Source organism: Athene cunicularia, assembly GCF_003259725.1.
Source record: "Athene cunicularia isolate RWA chromosome 22 unlocalized genomic scaffold, athCun1 chr22_part1, whole genome shotgun sequence".
Lineage (NCBI taxonomy): Eukaryota > Metazoa > Chordata > Aves > Strigiformes > Strigidae > Athene > Athene cunicularia.
The window spans coordinates 164041-181687 of NW_020799128.1; the positions used below are offsets into that span (position 1 = coordinate 164041).

General features: G+C 42.6%; 1 protein-coding gene across 2 annotated transcripts; it reads left to right on the forward strand.

Moving 5' to 3' along the window:
* Positions 1-602: 602 nt before the first annotated feature.
* NFU1 (NFU1 iron-sulfur cluster scaffold) lies at positions 603-14744 on the forward strand. 2 transcript variants are annotated; one of them, XM_026862978.1, is made up of 9 exons: positions 603-763; positions 1752-1858; positions 4971-5106; positions 7671-7737; positions 8530-8644; positions 9778-9841; positions 12068-12242; positions 12974-13062; positions 13894-14744. In XM_026862978.1, the coding sequence occupies exons 1-8, from the start codon at positions 759-761 to the stop codon at positions 13019-13021; spliced, it is 717 nt and encodes a 238-aa protein (XP_026718779.1). In that variant the 5' UTR covers positions 603-758; the 3' UTR covers positions 13022-13062; positions 13894-14744. The 2 variants fall into 2 exon arrangements, with proteins under 2 accessions (XP_026718779.1, XP_026718778.1); XM_026862977.1 differs by having other exon boundaries at positions 12974-14744.
* Positions 14745-17647: the final 2903 nt, after the last annotated feature.

Genomic DNA, 17647 nt, shown 5'->3' on the forward strand with positions numbered 1-17647 from the left:
ATGAAGAAATGTTGAACGAGGGTGAAGTTATTTCTTCTCCTCGCTGCGGGCGGGCAGAGAGGCTGTTTCTTCCCCCTGCGCCGTTAGGACAGCGAGGCGGTGATTTCCCCCCACGCGCGGGTGCTGAGGGACTGTTCACCCCCGCCGCAGAGGTGTGAGTAAGGAGCGGGGGGAATTTCCCCAACCGTGCAACGAGGAGCAATTCCCCCCGTCCCCCACGTGCACGGGATCACGCAGAGAGGGGCAGTTACCTGCCCCGCACGTTTATTACACTTGGGTCCAGACAGTAAGGGGGGATGTCTCCGTTGCCCCCTCCCCGAGGTTTGCACTAAGGGGGAGCTCGCCGGGCCCTGCGGCTCGCCTCCTACCCTGTGGGCTCCCCCAAAACTAAAGGGAGGAAGAACTCTTGGGGGAGCCCCCCCCCGTAGTCTCTCTACCTGTTACAAAGACCACAAAAGTAAGCAAATAAATGGTTTTAGACCTTTCCTGTGTTCACGGCTCCCTCTCTCGCAGGGAGGCCCATTGAGCTTTGCTCCCGTCCCACGTCGGAGGGATTCCTGGGGTATCCAGGAATTGGATGTTGGGCCTGGGGTAGCGCCTTTGTGCTCGTTCAGGACCCCGGAGAGAATCAGCCTCCTCTCTCAGTAACACCCCTGCAGGTGTCACTTACTTAGTTTACCTGCTTTCCCCTCTCTGTACCTGACGAGGCGTGAAACCAGATAATAATTAATCCTCCGTATGTAATATTTATCTTTGACATGAGGTGGGTTTTGGTTTCATTTTCTGGTTTTCACTGTGCTCTGAAGTACCAGGATGCTCTTGGCTGTGCATACAGTTACAGAAATCGGTTGTGCAAGTGTTGACGCCCTTGGAAGATAGGCCTGCTAGTCCGTCGCTCTGCTCTGCTTTTTCTCTTAAATGTTTTGTTTGCTTTTTCCCTTCTGCTCTCCCCTCTTCTAACTTCAGCTGGGCGGCTGACACCACCCCTATCCCTATTTTGACTGCTAGTGCGAGTTTGTGTGGCCAGGATGGAGCAGGGCCTCTGTAACTGCTCTGGTTTAATTCCGGAACACTGCTTGTACGGGAATATACTGAATTTCTTTATTCCCCAAAGGGAAGAAATACATCGAGATGGACAGAGATGAGGTATAGCTTGGTACATGGAACTAATAGAATTTTTATGTTTTATCCAAATGTTGTCCTGTTGTTTTTTTTTTTTTCTTACAAGAATTGCTCGTGTAAGAGGAGCCATTGCATTACCGTTTTAGCCCATCTTGTATTTTCTAAGAGTCATATAGGGGAATCTCATGTTTGACCACTAAACGCACAGAATATAGGAGTCAGTTCTGGCCTTGATTTAGCCTCAGGTGCTTGGGGTTGGATTCATCTCAGCTGTCTGTTGTCTTCGAAAATTAGGTATTTAGTCCAAGCTAGATTTCCAGTTGCTCAGTATTGTCAAAAGGAAGACTGAAAAGCTCTCTTATGGTGATTAATCCTCTTTTGTTATAAGTAGTGTGGTTTACCTGTTTGTAGTGGCTGTAAAGGAGTGTAGATTAATTTTTTAGGTGGCCAAAATTGGAGAGTTGTGTCTGTTTTGTTATAAAATGAGAGGGAACACTAAAAAGGGGAAAAAGTAAGGGATGATTTGTGATCTAGGCTGTGAGGTTTAAGGCAAGTGTGTGTCTTGCTGAGTTCAGGGGTTGCTAGAAATATGTGAAATGGAAATTGTTAGTGAAATTATTTTTCTCTAGGTTCTGTCGCATGGTTTTAAAAGATCGTAACTTGACAACTCAACAGTCTTTCTACCAACTTGTGCAAAAGAAACCATTTCTTCCATCTGCACTATGGCGTAACGCAGGTAAATACTAGTTAAAAATGATTAAAAGATGAGTGTGTTGAGAGTTTTTATGTCTTGTGGTAATAATGAAAGTCTGCTCTTCTTCCTGAAATCTGAGTGTGATAACATTTCCTAGGTGGTATTCGGACACTGGGGAGATGATGTGGATGGCTCACTATGTGCTTGATTATACATTTTTTTCTGTATCATTTAGCTGCCAAGACTTACAAGGGGCTCTGACAGTGTAAAATAATATTTGGGCTTTGCTGCACTTCTTAATTTAATTTCTGTCTCTGTGTAAATGTATCCCTTGTGGAAGACTTTGTGTTGCCTTCTGTCCTGCTCCAGCTGCTGAGCTCTGCAGATGAAATTGCCCAGCCTTTCATTCTTAGAGCTGCAATTTTTTTTTGTTTAATTTTCCCCCTCTTGAACATGCATCCATGTATGGTGCATTAATGGCGTTCTCCATTAATATTATCTGAAGCTTGGTGTTACCCTGGAAAAGCAATGTTTAAGATCGAGTTTGTTGTACCTACCATTATTTGTAGGAGGCTGTAATGCTAAGAAAAGGGAAAAAAAAATGAAAAAAAAAAAATCTGTGAAACTTGCACCACAGAAAAGCATTTTGCCTGAGGGATGTAGCAACTGCTCTCCCATGCTGCAGCAGGAAGAGTTTTAAGACAGAAAAATTCTGCAGGTGCCATTGCATGGAATTAGACATAAAAGGAAATCTTATTTAGGTGAGTCTGCTCAGGCAGAAGTTTGTTTTTAATTCTGGTTTCAGAGAAGTCCAGTCTCAGCGGGTCCAACACCATTTTTTCTATTTCTGTTCTAATCAACAGGCAGACTCTGACGAGTAGATTTAGTATTTATTACCTGCTTCTGTAGGTGTCCTACTAAAGTTGGCCTCTGTTTGGGCTCTTCCTCTTACCTTCAACAGAATAATGAGCAGCTATACGCAGCGTTCTGCAGAGGGTTGAAAGAAATTGTATGGACGTTTGATGTAAATACAGCCAGTTACCAACTACCGAATAATAAATTCTAAGCCAGTTATTCACAGCTGTGCAAAGAACTCTGCAGACTGATTAATGACTGAAAAACCTGGGTTTAGGGAGGTAGCTCTTCAGCTGCAGAAGACCCTTTTAAAATACAGAGGCTACCCACGTGGACAACCTGTCCGAGAGCTGACGGAGCCAGTTGTGTTTTAGGGTGCTAGAGGTGCTGGATGAAAAATGTACAGTAGCTGCTAGTGACCCATTGCTTTCAGAAAAACGGGCTCACGCCAGCCCAGTCCCCGGTGTTGGTTATTTGTAAACTAACCTGTTACGCTGGGTGTGATTTTGGATGCCAGCTGGAGCTGGAAGATGAATTCTTCCATCCCCATGGATAAAGCTGACTAGTTGCTTGCTCTATCAGAATTACTCTTTTCATGTTAAAACTAAGTATTTTTGTGCTAAGTCTTTTTTTTTAAAAAAAAAAAAAAAAAAAAAAAAAAAACCCTGTGTACTTTGCCATTGTGTATGTTCAAGTCAAAGGGGTTGTCACCGCAACAGGCACATGCAGTAACAATTTGGCAATTTATAAATAGCGTGATGTGTCATCTAATGCTGGGGAGTCACAGGCAAAATGGCAGTTTATGAAAATGTCACCTCTTTTTGCTGCTTTAAATCCCTCTATTCCATAGGTTTTGAAGTTATGTGAGCTTGTTTCTCAAGTATAATTTATTTATAAATATTAGTTCCTAGAAGTTTTTGCTTTTAAAATGCATTTTTTCTTTCCTGAATATTCATATATCATTGTGTTATTTGATGTCCAGGGAGAGTTAGAAAGAAGAACAACTAGAAAGAAAATTAGAACATGGGGAAACTGTCCCTCGCTTGTTCAGCTTCAGTGAGACATCAGGCATATGCTGCGTATGAAATTTTAGTCAAGATCAGGTTTTTTTTTTAACATTGTTCTAGTGAAAGAAAGACACTGCAAAAGGAACTTAAGTGAAAATTTATCTTTGAAACATCTTTACTAGTGAACCGTAAATAATTTTATTTTGAATGCTTTGGTCAGTTCGGTTTCTGGAAGATAATCAATAGTTTACAGTAATTTTTCCCTCTGTGGAAAATATTATAAGCAGGGTGTGGTTCACTGTAACTGCTGTTACACTTTTTTCCTTTTTTTTTTTTTTTATAATCCTGAAAAATGATTCATAGAATCATCAACTACCAGGTTGGAAGGGAGCTCGGGGATCATCTGGGCCAAGCTTTCTGGCAAGAGCCTGGTCTAGACAAGGTGGCCAGCCCTCTGTCCAGCGAATCTTCGGTGTTGGGGAATCCACCACTTCCCTGGGGAGATCATCCCAGTGGCTGGTTGTTCCCATTGAGAAAAATTTTCCTTCTGTGTCTAGTTGGAATCTCCCCCGGAGTAACTTGTGCCTGTTACCCCTTGTCTTTTCCACATGAGTCCTTGCAAAAAGGCAGTCTCCATCTTCTCTGTGAGCACCCTTTAAACGTTGGAGCAGGGTGATAAGGTCTCCCTGGAGCCTTCTCTTCCCAAGGCTGTACAAAGCCCGTTCTCTCGGCTTTTCCTCGTGTGGCAGGCTGCCCAGTCCATGAGAGAAAACCCAAACCCCATAAACCATGTGTATCTTCAAGAGAAGGTTAGTAATTCTGATAATGCTTTGAACAGGAAGTGATAATGCTGGAAGATGGGCTTAAACAGCATTTGAAGATTGTAAAATAAATAAAAAAAACCCTAAACACAACAGAGAAATGAAGGTTGCACCCTTCCGCCTCATGTAGAAAGTGAGGATGATACTGGCCGCATGCAGTTTGATGCTGTTGCAGTAGCGTGGTTTTTAGTAAATAAAACAGAAGAAGCAAAGGCGAGGTTCCGTTTCTCATCTTGTTCCTTGTGGGATAGCACGCCTGTGTTTATCAGTCTTCACGTCGGTCTGGAGGCTTCCACGGAGCCTCTTGCTTTGAAGTACCATTGCTGCACAGGCTGCTCTTTGCTGTAGCACGGTGATCACCCTGGTCTTGGCTTGCTAAGTAATCAAGATCTTTGACTTTCATTTAAGCTACTTAAGTTTGCTTACATTATTGTTCTTCTTTTCCTCTTTTTTTTTTTTTTTAATTTCCAGTAAGAGGCATGTTTATTCAAACTCAGGACACACCAAATCCAAATAGTTTGAAGTTTATCCCAGGCAAGGAAGTGCTGGAGTCGAGGACTATGGAGTTTTCCACGCCAGCTGCAGCATTTTGCTCACCTTTAGCAAGGTATTATTAAACACATCATCATTTGTTTGGGGGACCGGTATGGGCCGTCTGTCTACAGCTGATGTTTTTAAGCACAGCTTCTGATCATTCTGCTTGCTCCTCCTTGTACTCAGGAGTAGCTTGGTTGGATTTAAGTTTTTAGTGCTGCTTTACTTGTGTGTATAACTAAAACTGGGAAGATCGTTGTTACTAAAGCAGTCTTTCTGTGTGTCTGTGCTCCCCATGGCTGTATCGTAGCAGAAGGTGTCAAGGTCTAAGTTTACGCAACTGGATTGAGTAGTATTATAAATCAGTATTCTTGAACAGTTGTGCATCACCAGTGAGACCTCTGGCCCTGATTTCACAAAAATCATTCCCATCAGAACGCCCTTAATTGAAGTAGTTACTTGGCAATCATGCAGCTCTGCAGAATTGGGAAATAGATGGCATAAGGAAGTAAATAGTCCCCACATACCACGAATTCAGTGCAGTAGCTTGCCTGCTTTGGCAGCTGTTGGTGCTAACCTGAACTTCAAAGCCAACAGATTTTTCTTTCACAAAAGGCTTATAATGTTTGGTCAAAGGAAATTCAGTTTTGGGCCACTCTTTTGGGCTGGATCTGCAACAGGTCTTGGGAGTTGCAGTTTTCCATACCAAAATGCGTAATCTGGAGTGAGAATTGCTGAGCAGGTCATTGATTTGTGCCATCTTGTATAGAAGGGGTTTGCGGCGCCATCACAAGCCTCTCTGGGAATCTTTAGAAGAATCCTTTTCTGCATGTTTGTCCTTGCTTTCACATTAGGTACTGAGAAGAAACTTTATCTGTTACTTGGGTGGAAGGGCTTCAGTTTGAGGGTGAGATCCAGAAATGCTGCAGTAGGTTCCCTCCGGAGATCCCCGCTGTCATCTTTGAGTATGTTGGAAAACTTCTGTGCAAAAGCAGGAGTTGTCTCATGTGACATTCTCTCCAGGAACTGTAGAGTTACCAAACGAGCAGCACTGACGTTTCCAAAGGTCTCTCGCAGAGTTGTTTGAGAGCAAACAGGATCTTTACACGCAAAGCTTTGTGACTTAAAGTAATAAATCCAATGTGAAAGGTTTTTGAGGACATCAAAACGTGTTAGTGGAACGCTAAAGCTGTAGGATCTGATTGTGCCAAAGTGCATCAGGTTGCAGAATGCAATCAACTGTCAGAAAGTGGCTTTTTGTTGTCAAATGTCTGCAAATAGACGTTCTCATCAAAGATGTGAGTGTGTACTGTGGCAAATCAGCTTGATTATGCGTCTTGTGCAGGTTAATGGAAAAAAAAAAAAAAGTCTACTATATATTGTTAAACCCCAGATAATGGTTCTTCTAAATGGAATACTCATTTATTTTAAAAGGGAATATTAATTTTCCAGTATAGAAGTAATAAAAGCTGCCTGAAGGGGAGGGAGAGGGGGAGAGAATTATTTAGTTGATCTAGGGTGGTTTGGTGCACTTGCATAATTTAAGTAACTTTAAAATCCATTTGGTTTAGTGATATAAAAGCTTGATACACGTAGAACTGTTCCATGTGTGGAAATTCTTTCCAGTGGGTATTGTGAAATCTCTTCTGTCATTTTTCATCATGCATACCTTTGTGATAAGACTTCCAATTCCTTCGTGCATTGTATTTTTGACATTTTCTGGTCTTTCAGGAGAATTTTTTTTTTCTTAATCACAAAAACACACTTACAGTCTTACGCTGTATTTAACTCTAGGTGCTACCTACTTTTAATGACTTTTTTTTTTAACTTTACTCTTCAAGGGTAGCATTATTTATTCTGTAGATGAACTTGTTGGGTCTTATTTAACCATTTGTGGAAACTGGTCTTACATTCTCATTCTGCTTTTTATACTTCAAATACTGTCAGAAATATGCTCTTTCCTATTGTCCAAGTTCTTGTGTTGCTTTGGGTGTGTGCTAATTTACCACCTGGTTGTTGGGTGCTGTGTTGGCCATCTCAAGCAGTTTAGTATGAATCCTGAGCCTTTACTAGATCTTCAGTATTTTTAATCATTTGTATGGCACATGAAAAATTTGAAGATTGCTCACAAAGTGAGTCAAAGCCTTGTGGACTGCTTGGCACTGATCCTTTTATTTAATGGCAACAGAATTGAAGACAGCTTTTATTGAGGTCAATTGCTTTAAATAATTTGCTTTGATCTAAGGAACATTCCTTGTATTTGTACTACTCCTACCTGAAACAATAGGTACTACTGGTTTTGATGCTGAACAAATACATTTTTATATACAGAATATAATTTTGCCTCCAAAGAAGAACTGGAGAGAAACTCTTTCCCACAACTTTTCCACAAGATGTGTGAGATATGTTCACTTTTACTGTGCACACTGCTTCACAGCAGGATCTCCTGGCTCTTAGTAAACTGTAGGTGAAGTAACTGAGTTTCTTCTAAAGGTTCTGGATTTGGTGCTTATTTTTGTCTGGAAGTGTATTCTAGAACTTTTTTTCTGTAACATGAAATAAATCTTTAGGAGTTTGCCTGAAATATGTGTGCATTTTTTTTTCTTGGTTGTTTTTGTTTGTTTGTTTTCCTAACAGACAGTTATTCAAAATTGAAGGAGTTAAAAGCATTTTCTTTGGACCAGACTTCATCACAATCACCAAGGTAAGCAGAACGCTGGGGTTCAGCTCTCTAACAGGTGGGCCACGGAGGAGATCCAGTCAGGCTTGGACTCGCACAGAGTACCAGAGGCAGTGTCACAAGTGGCATCCAGGAAAATGCCTTTAATGTAAAGAAAAAAACCAAAAAGACAGTGTGTGGATAAGCACTGGAAGGAATGGGTTGTCCAGTGAAGTTGTAGATTCTTTGATCTTGGAAGCAGTCAACGCTGGCCTGGCCCGCTTGGCCGCTGGCCGTGTGTCGGGCGGGACGCGGGACTCGCTAACCTCCGTGGTGGCTTCCGAAGGAGGGGACTGGGCGGCCGGGGCGCAGCGCCTCGCAGGCAGCCTGCTGTTTGCCCAAGGTGTACAGCTCCTGGCAGCAGAGATAAGGTGGTGTGTGGTAGCTGTGCACTTTTACTGTGTGAAGAGTACAGGGCGATCCAGGGAATGGTAATTTGGCTCAAAACTAAATGGAACCAAACAACCTTGAGTCTGTGAAACCGTTGGTAAAAATATGTCAGATGTATTTAGGAGACTTTTTCACCTCTTTTTAGTGAAGATTTTAATAGCATTTGGCTTGCAAACAAGGAAACCTTTCTGTTGATTATTATACACTGAGTCTTACTAAACTTTTTTGGCAAAGCTGGACTTGACAAAACTGTGAAATCAAATTTTCTCAGCGTGAGAGCCCACTGTGATATTTTTAACATAAAAAGAATCTCTGTGTAACTTATTATTAGGAGGCAGATACTCTGGTTTTTATAATTTTTTTTTTTTCCCCTTCTGATTCACATAGGAGAGTGAAGACCTGGATTGGAACTTACTGAAACCAGATATTTATGCAACTATAATGGATTTCTTTGCCTCTGGCCTACCTGTAGTTACTGATGAGGCACCTAGGACAGATACAGGTATGTCAAACTCTTCAGGAAGTGGCCAGTATCTGCCTTTGGGTTGAAGTTTTTGTAACATCCAGAAGAACCTCCTCTTGTCTCTCAGAAAAGCATGCAAGAGAATTTAAAGTGAAAACCACTAAAATTAACACAGGAGAGAATTTTCAGCATGCGTATGCTCTAGTGGAAGCAATGCTGCACTGTCTAAAGGAGTTGCTTACCTGTGAACATAAAGCCTGGTTCTGTCTGCTGTGGCACGAGGGCTGTATCTTCACCAGAGCTGTGTTGAACTGTGTGTCTTGGCAGAGGGGACCGTGTTCTGTTGTTCTTTGTGCGTGTGAAATGTTTTGGGAAGTACTGTGTTTGGAAAGCTGTGGGGTGTTGCTGCATATCCTTTTTGTATGGGCACCTACAAAGGGTTTTATTTCCCTCCTTAAATCAAAAAAGAATGCCCAGTCTTAATGTGCGAGTCTTAATGATAGGTTTATGGTCTTAAATGAACGAGAAATAGCAAGAAGTCTTTTCCAAGCTGTAATAGAAAGTAACTGAGACTAACTTACAATTTAACTCAAGGGCAGTATTTTGCCTTTTATTTTCTCATTTACAATTTACTGACTTAAACCATTTTTCCAGTGTTTTAAGAAGATTATGATTATTGAATTCCTCCCTGTTCTCTTACATGTGGATTTAATTTTAATATTAACATAGACTTTTATTTGAAAAAAGTTGTATTTAAAAATGCTTCCGTGAGACTAACACTGAGCTTTAAATTATATCCAGAGCTGCTAAACCCAGGCATGTTCATAATTCTTCTCCTGCTGAATTTGTTAGGTTGCTAAAACTCTCCTTCTGAGGACCCTGCCTTAACCCATGCATCCTCACTGCATGTTAATTGTTGCTCCCTCTAAAAGATGGTGCTGCTGCTGTCTGTTAAGGCCGTTTCCATTTGAGAAGAACTCTGGATGAATACTGGTTGTTGTTGATGAAAACAGGAAAAGATACTTACTCTGAATTAAGACTTCTGCCTTTTGGTTTCAGCCATCTCGGCAACGCTTTTATGCTGTTTCATTCTGCTGTTATGGATATGTGGTGTTAGTAATCGTAGCGGAATTCTCTCCAAGTTCTGATTTGCCCTTTTTTCTTTTCCCAAGCTGCATCAGAAGAAGACGATGAAGTTGTGCTGATGATTAAAGAACTGCTGGATACAAGAATAAGGTAGACTGGGAACATTACTGCTAGATGGAACGAGTTAGTCTTGGGGTTTGGATTTATTTAGGGAACAGTGATTGTCTTTGGGTATGTCTGGTTCCGTGGCTCAGTATCACGTGTCGGGGTTTAAAGTGCGAGGCTGGCTAGGGTTGAGAGTGCTGTTTCCTCTGATTGAAAACTTTCTGTCTCGTTTTCCTGTTTAAGCAAACTATGTGCTGAACAGTCGTTATTGCTGAGTGATTGTAGAACCTTACCCTCCATAATGCATTTAAGCAGGTCCATTGGGTTTAACCTGGCTATTTTGAAATAGTGAAAGCAACACAATCTTGGTTTTTACAGTATCTATTTTCCCTCTGTTGTATTGACCTCTGTCTTAACTGTACTTGTCCTTCCCTTCCAAGTACTCCAAAGTAGTTTATACTCTTGTATCGTACTCTGAAGGAAAATCTCCTAGTGGCTGTCTGGGCTTCAGTGGATTTTGTCCTTGCATTCTGTTGCAGTTTTATTGATATTTTAACAAAGCTTGAATTTAGAAACTGGTGGTAACTAATGAAGTCCCAGGAGTGGCTGTGGATCATGTTGTTTACCTGAAGTACAGTTTTGTGCTCATTAGTTGCCTTCCAGAAGTGAACTGAAAGGAATAAGCAACTTGACATTTTAAATGCAAGGGAAAATGTCTAATGTGTTTCTGAAGCTGTGGTATCTGATAACGACATCTTCCCCAGCTCTCAGATTACAGGAACCAGGAGCTTGTATGTGGGTCCAAATAATGGAATTCAGTTGACTTTTTCTAGAAGTTATGATGAACTTGGGCTTTTTAAATTTCTTTTTAGATGCTGCATTTTAAAAGTGGTTATCTCACAGCTGACACATGGTACTGGTTAATTTTCCTGAAAGGAAGGAGGGAGAAAAGCAGAAATAAGCTGGAACAGTTTACCCAAGCATATGTACTAAACATTAAAAATGTGTAACCCGAGTTACTGTTGTATGTAGCTGTGACAGCCACATTCGGGAGGCCCTGCTCTTGCTGGCTGTGTGGCCGTTTAAGCTCCCTCTGGTATGTTAGTCCTTGATTTCCCAGTGGCCTTTCATAGTGGTCACAGAATTTCTGCCCAGATCTGGTTTTTCCCACCTTTTCCTTTCTTTCATTTCCTTCCCCCTGTACCCCTTGGTGGACCAAGAAGCTGTTGATGAGAGTATTAGCAGCAGAGTATCTTAGTTCATTTTATAGCAGAGTATTTACAGAAGCTATATATAAACCAGTGGTACATACAGAGCATTTATTGTTTAGTCGGTCAAAAATGCATGCAAAGAAGTTGTCAGAAGGTGCAGGATGGAGGGAATGTACGTAAGAAATGTCCTGTAGTGTGTTAAAAAAGTTAATTTCAAGTAAGAAAACCTGAATTTTTAGTTATGTTCTTTGGCTTTCTGTAATGGAGATAACTTGCCATGGTGAGTTGTTAATAAATACGTTAGATTCATAGATGATTCTCTTAGGAGTGTAGTTCTCAAAAGAGTTATTTGGAAATCAGTATAAAGAGCTTCTGTTAGAGTAACTTGATGGTTTTTGGTCTGGAAAAATGTTGCTATGGGGATACAGTTACAATGCTGGGCATTTGTTGCTTGCAAAAGGAGACCAGGCTGCAGAAATGCTAATAGTACTGGGATGTGATCTTATCAAACACTGGTTTCTTCACCCGTTAGCAGGATTAATCTTTTATAGCTGGAGCTTTTCTCTGTCCTGTGTAAACTATGGTGAACTGGGTATTTATTTATGGAAGCACTTAAGGACTTGTTATCGCAGTCCCTGGGCAGGTAGCAGATGCACAGGCGTGGTGTGGTGGGCACACGCCTATTGTCCTTGGCACGCAACTGAGGCAATTGCTGTTCCACGTGGAGAGGGCCTCAAAGCCAAGTGGTTTGTCCGCAGGCTCAGGCTTCACTCGGAGGTGCTCACCCCGAGAATTTCAATGATTCCGTCGTGTGCTGCTGCATTCATTGCAGATCTGTTTTACTTAACGTCCTACAGAAAACCAGTAGCTGTCAATGTGAGAGAGTCCAGCAAAGTATGAGTTGTTGGAAATATGAACCAGGTGGTTGTAGAGGAAGAGGGCTTTAGTTACTATATCTCGACAGTCCTTTGTGTGTATTAAATCTAGCTTTACTCAAGATATTTGGAAGGCAACATATTTCGGCCAGATCTGCTTTTAATTGAACATTGTGTTCCATCAGGCCGACAGTGCAAGAAGATGGCGGTGATGTTATTTATAAAGGCTTTGAGGATGGGATTGTGCAGCTGAAGTTGCAGGGTTCGTGCACCAGTTGTCCCAGTTCCATCATCACCCTGAAGAACGGGATACAGAACATGCTCCAGTTCTACATCCCTGAAGTGGAAGGTGTGGAACAGGTGGGTTGACTGAGAGATAAGGGCCGTTTTCTTTTCAGTGGAACAGGGCCTTGTCCCTTTCCAGCCTGGAGAGGTTGGCAATTTAAGCGAAAGTACAGGATGTATAGAAGCAGTTTTTGCAAGTCAGAGGCTGTACAGAAGCAAATGATACAGAGCTCTGCACAACCCAAGGCACCGAAGTGTGCTGGGTGCTGCCTGGCTGGAAAGCAGCTGTGCAGGAGGGGACCCGGCGCCTGCTGGGCTGGGCCGCTCCGGCCACGGTGCCCGACCGTGTCCTGGCTGCGTTCAGGGCAGCTCTGCCAGCAGGCTGAGGGAGGGCATCCCTCTCTGGGCACTCTCCAATGAGCCCACGACCCTCTGCTACTGAGGAGCCCGGGACTGGACACTGCATCTGCCAGGGATTGTTATCTTTATGCTTTGGTGACTTTATGTGATAATAAGGGACAAGTTTTTCTCCCCTAAAATGCAGATTCTTTTGATTTCTCATTAAAAGTCTGATATGCCACTATTCTAGTGGCCATTGTAATAACTTGACCAGCTCCTGTTATTTCAGCCACGTTGCAAGTTTTTCTTACCTTCTTCGTGTGACCCTTGTCATTCAGCGCTATGGAATAACTAACTGCTCTTCTCCTTGGGTCCAGCAAGGATTTAGTGTAATAAATCCTCTGTGCAGTCCTGTGGGACTGAGAGTTTAAACTGTTCACCTCAGCTACTTCTGGATTTGATTTCAGGTTGTTGATGACGATGATGATATGGAGAAAGAAGCAAATTCTACTTGAGCTGACATCATCTACGGCCAAACAAGTATTTACCTCTTGGTGTACGTCAACTATCTTTTTTGTGCTGAGGAACAACCAAATTTGCCTTTCTTTTCAGGAGAACTGTTGCACTTTTATCTGTGAAAATGTATCATCAGTTTAAGCAGTTTGACTAGTTTATTAAATGCCCTGTATTCGGAAAAGAATTCTTTTGCTCTGTTTTGTACTGTGTCTTAAGAAAGAAATGGTGGGCTTTAAAAACAGTGATGTGTTTCCTTTGTTCTTTCATTAAAAAAAATCAAGACTGAAAAGAAAAGAAGGCAGAAGTAAAGTTCCTTGACTGCTTTTTGTGCAATAGAAATACTAAATGTTTATTCTCCCAAACCTACTTAGGAGGCTTGCAGGACTATCTGCCCATGCTCTACAACTGGGAAATTCAGGAATGTTCATTTTATCAAGTCTGGTTAAAAAGGTTTTAATTCATATCAATTTTTTTTGTGTGAAAAGTAACCCATAACTTCCATCTGTTCATTTTGATTGCCATCACTTCTGGAAAGTTACCTACTTGCTCACTACCACTGTGCAAACAATAGCAACAGAAAGAAAAAAAATCTGAGTTGTTTGTTGTAAAAATCGTATCTTTTAAAATAAATCTTAGAAAAAGATGATCCTTATCAGCTTTACTAAGTAGAGAGACTAATTGGCTTATTTAGAAGTGAAGTTGTTCAGCCACCATTAGTGGTCTGTTTAAACTTGCAAAAGATTATTTCTCAACGTAATACTCCAACATCAAGATGAATGTGCAGTGCTTAAGGGCACAAATTACATTTGTAGGATAGCAAAGAAAATGAATGTGTTTACTTTATGCCATATCCTGTTTGTTCCTTCTGCAGAGGCAAAGAGTGCAGCGTGTGTGTAACGTGGCCTGGCTGAGCGAGGGAGGACGTGGCAGAGCAGAACACACGTTCCAGTTTTAGAGACTATGGGAAGAGAAATATTTATTGTTCTGAAATTGAAATACGTAAATCAGGCTTTGCAAGTACTTCTGTTTACTTGTGCTTGTAGGTCTTCATTTCTTCCTGGTGCCTAGTTTTAGCAGGTGGCTTTGCTAGTGGAAATGCTACTACTTCTTTGTGCTGCCACAGTCGAGCTGCGTTTGTGGGCATTATTTAGCTTATGGTTATAGTCGGGTTCCCTGTGTGCAAGGATTTGAGAGCCTCCGGTATGTTCCCCTCTTTCATTCCTGGCCAGTGTAATTCCACTGAGTCCCTGAACAGGATCAGTTAAGCCAGTGGAATCTTTCCTGTAGCATGCAGATGAGCATATGGTTGCCATAAACTTCGTATTACTTGTTAGAAATCTGAAAATAAATAATTTAGCGAAGTATTTCTTCAGCTTTCATGGAGATTAATAACTTAGTCATTTAAATAACCCGCTCAGGATTTGGAAATTGGTTTGAAATTACCATGTTTTCTTTACCCTATTATGAGTACGTAGTGTCTGATCACACAAGTACATCGATGACAAAATTCCCCTCGAGGTAGGCTCAGACTGTCCAAAAGAGAGCTTGTGCAAATGTTACTGCCATGTCCTTCTTTGTCAGCAAACCATAGAATGGTGAGGAGTGTTTCTAGTTTCTCAGAGTTTTTTAGGGCTAATTTGTCAATTTAAGGCACTATACAAGCCAAAACTTAAACAGCAAAGTAGCTGTTTTGCATGTTTAATAAAACGTATCTCTCAAAAATGTGGTCTTTATTCTTCAGTTAAGCAGTACTAATTTCTTCCAGGTACAGTAGGGATCCAGTTCTGCTGTTGTATTTGTATTTCCAGTCTTGTTTTTAGTGGGGTTTCGATTTGTACGAATAGGACCAAATTAAGCCTGCATGTACTGAGGCCGAAGATGAAGCATCTTGTGACTGAAGAGGTTCCATGTCTGGCCTGTGTCCTGTGTGTCCTCAAGTTCCTCAAGCTCCGTTGTGGAGAGAGAAGTGCATAATGCTCACATCCCAGCTTTTATCTGTTGGGTCCCACTAGTACGTAAGTAAGCTCTGTAGGGCAGTGGTTGCATTTCTGTGGCATAAAGCAGTTGGGGGGCTTTCCAACTCTGGATAAACAAAGGCAGAAGGAGGTGGTTATGTGCCAGTTCTCACTTGGGGAAAAAACTAAACCCCAGCTGTATCGACAACATTAACAATAACCATAAACTCTAATACTGTGATGGCCCGGAGTGGTAAAATCATCTGCCCAAATCATTAGGAGCTTCTGCGTGAGCCTTCCAAGCTCTGTCTGTAACAGCTTCACTCACGGAAGGGATCCCTCTTAGTGAGAGGTATCCCAGCTCCTCCTCTCGCCCAGAAAACCTTGCGCCTTCACAGACACTGAGGCCAGGAGGGCACCGTAGTAATGACTGCTCCAGGCTTGGTGCGAGGGGCCTGCAGCTCCTGTTCTGAGGAGAGCTCCTTGCCTGGGCGCTGGGAAGCTGAGCTCTACCCTAACGCTCACGTCAGCAGGGGGTTTTGACTCCAAAGTGTTTCTATAAATTGCAGTTATTACGTTTAAAATAGTAATGACTGCTTGGAAATATTCTGGTATTTTTTAAAGAAAAAAAAGTGCTTTGGTATTTTTGCTGGGCCATAGATAAGTGCAAAATTACAGTCTGGCATTCAGCCTCTTTTTGTTTTCACCCATCAGAGAAGACACACGAAATCCATTCATGTTGGAGCACTGTTCTTGCACTCCTTCACAGGCAAAGTTGATTACAGCTCTTCAAACTCTGATCTTAAAACTGTTCACAGGTGGACTTTTTGTCAGGAAGTGACTCATTCCATGCTTCTAGGAGGAATTAGCCTGTTTGTCTAGAAGGCAGGCTCCTGATAAGGCTGGAGTGTACGCTGTGAAGCAACCGACAGCCACAGCCTTCGCTGACAGCATTTTTGGAGCAGGTACTTTCCGCTTAGCAGCGGGAAGAAGTGGCTCACGTTACCCGATGTTAATATTCAAAATACCTTCTATCGGGGATCACAAAACACACTCTTTCCCAGGAGGTGATAGTTTGCAGTCTATCTAAAATTCAGGACTTTAGCCAGAACTTCTATTTCAAGTGAACTACGTTGAGCGTAGAGAAGGAAGTGGGCATTTTTTTTCCTAACTGTGACCCCTTTCTGTTAAATTTCTGAAAGGCTCACCTGTGAGAGCCAGTTGGGGAGGCTGTTTTCACACTTCTCCATTTGGTTGCAAGTTGTGCATCTACGTCTGCATGACCTATGGTGGTAAACCCATGTACTGTACGTACAGCAAACCTCGCAAAAAGGAGCGGGTTATATAGGGGGTAAATACTGGCTTTTATGGGGAAAAATTTAAATAACCACTTTGAGACTAAACACATGGAGCTAAATTTCAGTACGTGTAAAAATCTGAGGAATCTGCTCCAGATTAGTAGATAATTGATGGATGAGTTGGCTTCAGTTTGAGGGATTCCTTTTTATAGCATCAAACTTGTACCATGCTTAAGTTGTAAAGTCTGGTAGTTGCTGCGAATTTGACATAACTACGTATTTTGGGGGTGCTTGTAAGGCCTGTCCGTGCTCCTTCAGGTCTGGGGCATCCCTCATTACAAGTAGTAGGGTCCTTTTGATTTGTCTTCAGGCAACTCTATTTTAGGTTTGTAGTGAATACAAGAAATTCCATGAGTGGTAAGAAGTCACAAACTGGGAGCTCCCACAGGGCAGCAAAGAAACCCCCAGTGTAGAGGTGAAGCCGCAGATGACTCGGGTGTGCCTGGCAGAGCAGTAACAGGGTTTGAGCGGTGGCCAGAGCGAGGAGAGCTCTGCCAGCGTGTATCGTGTGTATTTCTGATGATCACCTTCCAGATCCGCACTATTACAGCGGATTAGGAATTCCCTTCTCACTGGGAAATCAGCTTCCACTGCCACAAGGCATTCAGCTTCCTAATTAGATGTGGAAGTGGAAAAAACCCAAAAATCAGAGTTTGAAGTCAGCCCCGCTCCATCTTCACGGCTGGCGAAGGGGAAATGAAGCATCAAGCAGCGTGGTTGGAGGTTGCTGCTCTGCACAAGCCAGGCCTAAGCACCAGGACTAACCCCCTTGGGTTGTTCCTGTGATGTCCTCAGCAGGAGCAGAGGAGGCTGTCGGTAACGGCTTAGAACTTTGAAATGTTTCTTAGACCGGTGACCTCCTGCTGTTTGTGTTCAGCTGGGTTCTTCCAGCAGCAAGTTCAAAATCTACTGCTCCCCTGTCTTTTTTTTTTTTTTTCCAATGTACGCTAATGTTTTTTCTGGGCTTTTTAAGGAAACCTTTACTGAGTTTTCAGTGTCAGGATTTAAGTGAACAGCATTTTCTTGGGAAGGGGTTGCTAGCTTATGGAAAGCCTCAGGCTACAAAAGGATAGGATTCGGAAAATGTGGTGGTGGTGGGAGCCCTGGACAGGGCAGCGAACAGGTTACAGCACCTCTGCCCGCCCTGCCCGGCCCGGTTCGCTTTGCAGGGTCATCGCAAGGGTTGCCCTCGCCTCCGCAGGGGCCGCGCTGGGGCTCTTGCAGCCGAAGACGAGGAGAACGGCCACGTGGAGCTGGGGGGTGCGTGGCGTCGTGTCGCGGCGGTACCGGACTCGGTGCTGCCCGTTCACCG